At 35.1% G+C, this 5933-nt stretch overlaps 1 protein-coding gene and 1 pseudogene across 1 annotated transcript; one reads left to right on the plus strand and one right to left on the minus strand.

The window, feature by feature from the left end:
• The first annotated feature begins 314 nt into the window (after positions 1 to 314).
• LOC114545089 lies at positions 315 to 1463 on the plus strand (annotated as a pseudogene).
• Positions 1464 to 2164: 701 nt separating this feature from the next.
• Positions 2165 to 5698, minus strand: LOC114545088 (phosphatidylinositol 3,4,5-trisphosphate 3-phosphatase TPTE2-like; the record flags this gene model as incomplete). Its single annotated transcript, XM_028563463.1, has 15 exons — positions 2165 to 2347; positions 2421 to 2491; positions 2976 to 3077; positions 3269 to 3375; positions 3486 to 3591; positions 3688 to 3768; positions 3848 to 3909; positions 4017 to 4122; positions 4210 to 4292; positions 4393 to 4453; positions 4736 to 4800; positions 4916 to 4979; positions 5161 to 5251; positions 5371 to 5484; positions 5616 to 5698. Coding segments are annotated over 15 exons (1296 nt in total), but the record flags the coding sequence as incomplete, so codon positions are not given.
• Between the last annotated feature and the right edge of the window lie 235 nt (positions 5699 to 5933).

Consider the following 5933-nt stretch of genomic DNA (forward strand, 5'->3'; position numbering starts at 1 on the left):
TTCAATTTTACCAATTACCGCGGTGTCTCTTCACACAATCCTCATCAAAATTTGCATAAGAGAACGTGATACGTACATTTGTTATTGCAGTGGCACGCTGGCAAATTTATGGCATCGCTTTGAATTCTTTACGTTCTATGCATACAATAATTGTAACAGCAGTCGTGACCTGGTGTGACCGAGAAAACCTTGCTATTTATAAACTCGACGGTGATTGGCTAATAAACATAAAGATATTTTGTTATGATAATATGAAGTTCTTCTATAAGTACACGTGTATCATTATTTCGTCATTCTATCGGTTAGAGATTTAGGTTCAGAGGGTCGTATTAAAACTTCTATCGTGATGAGCGTGAATAAAGTCGGGTTTGTTGGCGCAGGAAAGCTCGCTCGTGTATTAACTATGGGGTTTATACGAGCAGGGATTGTGACAGCCAAAGATGTTATAGCTAGCGCACCCACAGAACGTGATATCGAAGCCTTTCGAGACATTGGTTGCCCTGTTACCACAGACAATAAAGCCGTTGTTAAAGATAACTCTGTCATTATTCTCGCTGTTAAACCGCAAACTCTACACTCCGTTGTACGAGAAATAGCTCCATTGGTAACACGAGATCATTTAATTATTTCTCCAGCGGCTGGGGTAACTTTACGTTCAATACAAAATGAACTACCAGGTCGATCCCGAGTTGCGAGAATGATGACAAACCTTGCTGTTGAATATCGTGAAGGAGCCACAGCATTTTGTCAGGGTCGGTTTATGGAAGAAGAAGATTATGAAACGATGATGTACTTATTTTCATCAGTGGGATATTGTTTTGAAACTCCGGAAGGGTTGATGGACGTTATGACAGGATTGGTTGGAGGTGGACCTGCATATATGTATTTGGCTATTGAAGCACTTGCTGATGGTGCTGTAGAGGCTGGCGTGAATCGACAAGATGCTATTCAGCTTGCTGCAAGAGCAGTCTCTGGTGCTGCTAAGATGGTTTAGAAACAAAACAACATCCTGGCGAACTAAAAGACAATGTCTGTTCAGCAGGTGGATCAACAATTGCAGGTATATTTGCATTAGAAAGGGCCAGATTCCGAGGTGCACTTATGGAAGCAGTGAAGGCATCATCTGAACGAGCTAAACAAGTTGGGCTTGAAGCAATTCAAATCAAATCATATAGTGGAAAATAAGCAAAATAGCAGTTGAATATACACAGTATAGGTGCAATCCAACTCCTGTTTTCTTCAAGCTATTGTTGCTACTTATTGAAGCAGAAAAGGATTTGCATGGACATTGTTGCTCTTTTGCCAGCAACAAATAAAACAGATATATAACTATTACAAGTACACTCTCGGGAACTCTGGGTTGGCCAGGAGGGGTAATTAGCATTCGTAACAAAAAAAATTGTCTCCGAAGAAATAGATTTTACAATTGCATGATTTTTTCATGCACCTGGTGAAAAAAAATTGTGTTTATGCTTGTTTGGGAGAGCTATAAATAAATTATGTGTAAATAATTTTTTTAAGTAAAAAATAATGGCATACCTGTATTCAAGCTTAGGAGTTGGTTTAGGGTTAGTTCCCTATTGCAGCTTATATACTATGGTATCCTAAAATTTTGAAATTCAAGACAAACATTTTATAAAACACAAAATAAATGGTGTTTCCAATTTCTTGTAGTTTGTTCAATTACTATACATGTTCTAATAGTGAAAATCTGACCTTTGACCTGCATATTTATTCAAAACAGCTAGGAAAAGTACTCAAACTCACATCATCACACTGCAGTGTTTTATCCAGATCAGTGGATAGATTTAACATCAACTGATTTATTTATTAATTTATGTTAGTATTTCTTAACTCAAGAAATATAGCAGGAAAAATTCGAAGTATTTTCTTACATCAATAATTTGACATGCGCTAGCTTTGTCACAACCCTAACCAAATTATGCACACAAAGGCCCAGGTATTTTAACCCCCGTCCCTATGGTTTCAGTGGGTGCCATCATTGCCATAGCCATACTGAGCTTTTAAACATTGTTCATCATTGTTAGGAAAAAAAATTAGTCTTCACTCACTGCAAAAATGTTCACCCTATTTGATATTCATTAAATTGTTTTATTAATCAACCTTTTGAATCATAATAATAATTTATTTATTTACACTTATTTTTGTTTATATAGAGTTTTACAACAATTATTTACACATTATCAAAATTTAAATTGTGAATGTGAAATTATTCAGAGTGATTTGTTAATGTGAAAATTTCAATTTGACAGAAAAATTGGAGAGGAAAGATTTCCAGGTTTTCTTTTTGTGGGGATTATCCAACTCGTTTCTTGTCAGCAGTAAACTGAAAAGAAACGAAAACACTTTGAGATGGATGTAAATCCTATCTCACACAATTACTTTTATTATTGGTTTACCTGTCTTCCTGTATAAATCCTGTGTGGAACCAGAAGTAAAAAGCACAATTGTCATAGCCAACAGGAACATTCTGAAACAGTAAAAGAATTGAGTGTATTCTTCTTGATGTATTCCGCCAGCACAGACCTGAGACCTATAACACTCTCTTATTTACATGCATGAGATATTTTGCTTAAAAACAGACTTGGTTTTTCATTTTCATAAACCTCGTATACGTGGCATTATCTAATGTCACTTTGACACGCCACCACGCACCAGTGCATTGCCTTTAAAAAGTATTTAATTGTCCCCAAATTCTCGTTAGAGTCATTCATTATTCCTAACTTAACTCGCTGGTTAGTTCGCCTTTTACGACTTCATTTCTACTTTTTCAAGATCCCAAAGGCCAAAGCTGAGTTTTCTTTATAAATAATCCAGACAGCGCAACAAAAGCAATTTATGCACTCTTTACTAGCCATAATGATGGTATTTATATTCAAATAAGACTATTTAAAGTATCTCGAAATTGTAGGAAAACTAAACCACTGTTCATTTACTAAATCACGAGGACAAACCTTATTTGATGAAAAGAACATTATCTTTGTCTCCCCTGTAATGACAGGTGATTCTTCTCCCAAAGATATTGTTAGTTTGTCCAATGCATCATTCAAGTCCTCCTAAATGAAAACACAAAACTATGAATGATGTTCCAACTTGCAAAAGGTAAAACTGGTTTATGTTGTATTGAAGTCGCGCGACTTTTATGAAAGAGGCCCTACACTGCCTACAGGAAACGAACTGGGTGTGAAGGTGAAATAAAGTTAATACACTAGCTCAATGCAAAATTTAAAAATCTCCAATATTATACCGTTGATACCTTTTGCCCCAACTTGTCGTTTACCGGTCTTTCCAAAGTAACTTGGCCATCAATTATTATTTGTAAACGTAAGTCACTGCCGTTACCATTTCCAACACCTATGAATGTACAAGACTTGTTCAATATAATGTTGCGTTATGAAAATTGGCAATTCCGAATTTCATATATGTCTTTTTATATAAAAATATTTCTATAATAACAAACGTACTCTTAATGCCTTCAATTATTATGTGAGAAATTTTTCTTGGAATAGCTTCTGGTACATTCCAGTTCAAATCGTATATTATTTTCTCCATATATCCAACAAAACGACTCTATAACACATGAACAGTCAGAATATACAATGCATGCGATCTCTCATATGGGCATGCAGAAAAATGTCGCCAACAACCATGCCATGTGTAACGTACCTGGCTTGGAGTTTCAACACCTTGGAATGTTTTCCCCACAGTTAGATCAGTACGACGTTTACCAAAGTATTCTAAACTTTCCTGAAAATTATGTCATACATTTCTTCAATAATTCAGTCATAATTGTGTGTATATCTGTAATATATTCCGTTATAAGTACCTGGGACACTCTAAATTTTCCACAGGCCAGAAGCCAAGTACAAATTGCAGTTCCAGTTCGTCCTATTGCGGAACAAAAAATTACAATGTCAGAATGCATGCAAAAAAATACAGTCATTTTGTTTCTTCTTCTTAGTGTATAAATCAATTAAAAAAACAATGGAATGCACCTTTTCCACCTTTGCAATGCATAGCCACAATATTTTCGGGATCAGAATTTAACCATTGTCTAACGTCGTTGCAAAATTCCACTAATTGTCTAAAACGGGATGCAAGCTTGCAATCAAGCTAGTGCACTTCATCCAATTCAGTAAAATTCATACAAGAACATTTCACAGAAATAAGTAATAGAAGAAGATTAACCTTAATTTTTGGAACATTATGATCATCAATTTTCAAGCGATACACTTGATCTTTGAACATGGAATGATCATATCCTCTTTCACCTATAAACAAAAGACAGGCAACGAGCCAACGAAATTTGGTATCATTCTTACTGGTTGCAAAACATGGTCGTTTAGACAAGTTAGAACAATTAGGACTTACTGCACAAATTATAGATTTTATAGTGACCAGGATGTTTTGTCTCAAAAAATCGCGACACCTCCTAGGTTTGAAATATCATTTAATTAGTTGAACCACGACATGCGGTATGGTTCAACAACATTACAAAACTTCAGCTAAGATAATCGCATGATTGTCATAAATACAGATGTACATGTCTTCGAAATCTAGCAAATCCCCTCATTGAGGATCACAAAGACATTGACTCCTTCGAATCAGTCATGGAAACACAACTTGTCAACTTCTAAGTTCAACGATCAATGAGCACAAAATACCATTGTAAGACTAGCACATGCATGCACGTAGATAATAAAACAAATCTTACTGAAATAGGATTTCTGTACAACTTATATTTTCCGGACGATGGAAACGACATCGCTATAACATTTTCTAGAAATGTAGGAAGCAATTGCAAAATGGAAACTATCAACTATTGCTAGGGTTGTAACTTGTAACCTTTCCTTATCCTGCAATTGTCATTAAGTTACATTCATATTTACTATACCTGTGACGTATGTTAAGTCTAGATCGAAGCCGTCTTTTCTGTACCTCCTCTTATTCTGAGAAACCTGCAAATTGACGAATAGATCGATATGAACACAAAAACAATAGATTAAATAGAGCATGTTGCATATTAGATTTATATTAGACTTTTTACAGAAATTGCAGTATATAGTTGTCATGCACATATCGTGTTTAACACACCCACGTGTCACCATGCATACGCATGCAGAATGGAAGGTCTCTTACCATCCTCCGGGACGCTCTTTCAAACTGTTGTTTATCAGCAACAATACGGAAAAATAAGAGAACTCTCACAAGACGACCAATAATGATAAGTCTGAAAATGAGATGATCCACTTCTATCTCAGGCTCTCAGCTAGTTTTGGATGACTTTACTTATTATTATTTCTATACAGAAATATCATTACATATACGTCAGTTTGATTCTATACTTACTTGGCATAACTGTTATGTTGAAATGTTATCGACAGGTAAACGATTGTTACAACAAATGAGATCAAAATTATGACAAGATCAAAAACCTCCAGCCACTTTTTAAAAAATAATTTTCTAAAAATCATATAGAAGTGCATAGTATGAAATAAGTCGCATATTCCTCGTCAGCGAGTATTTCGTACACGGGTTAGCAAATGATGATAACAATCGTAAAAAAGTTGTATAAGACTTATTATAATTCGTACCCAGAGGAAAATATCCTTAAAGAAATTTCTAGCAAAAATAGTGAAACAATCATCATTGTCATTGCTTGGACTGCTATATGAGCCTAAAGAAGATAGATTGTTTTTATTTATGTTGTCTGATCTCTAAACATCTGAATACTATCATGAACTGTGACAAAACGTCCACTTAAATTTAACGTGAGTTAGTGTAGAGAGTCAATGAGTGATCACTACCCTCAACATTACAATTTAAACTCCTTGAATACATTAGAAAGACTCATGATCACGCCCTACTCAAATCAACTGTTAACAGTTTATTTGTATATATTCCACGACAGT

The sequence above is a fragment of the Dendronephthya gigantea genome, unplaced genomic scaffold (assembly GCF_004324835.1).
Source record: "Dendronephthya gigantea isolate DGI-Jeju-01 unplaced genomic scaffold, DenGig_1.0 001172F, whole genome shotgun sequence".
Lineage (NCBI taxonomy): Eukaryota > Metazoa > Cnidaria > Anthozoa > Malacalcyonacea > Nephtheidae > Dendronephthya > Dendronephthya gigantea.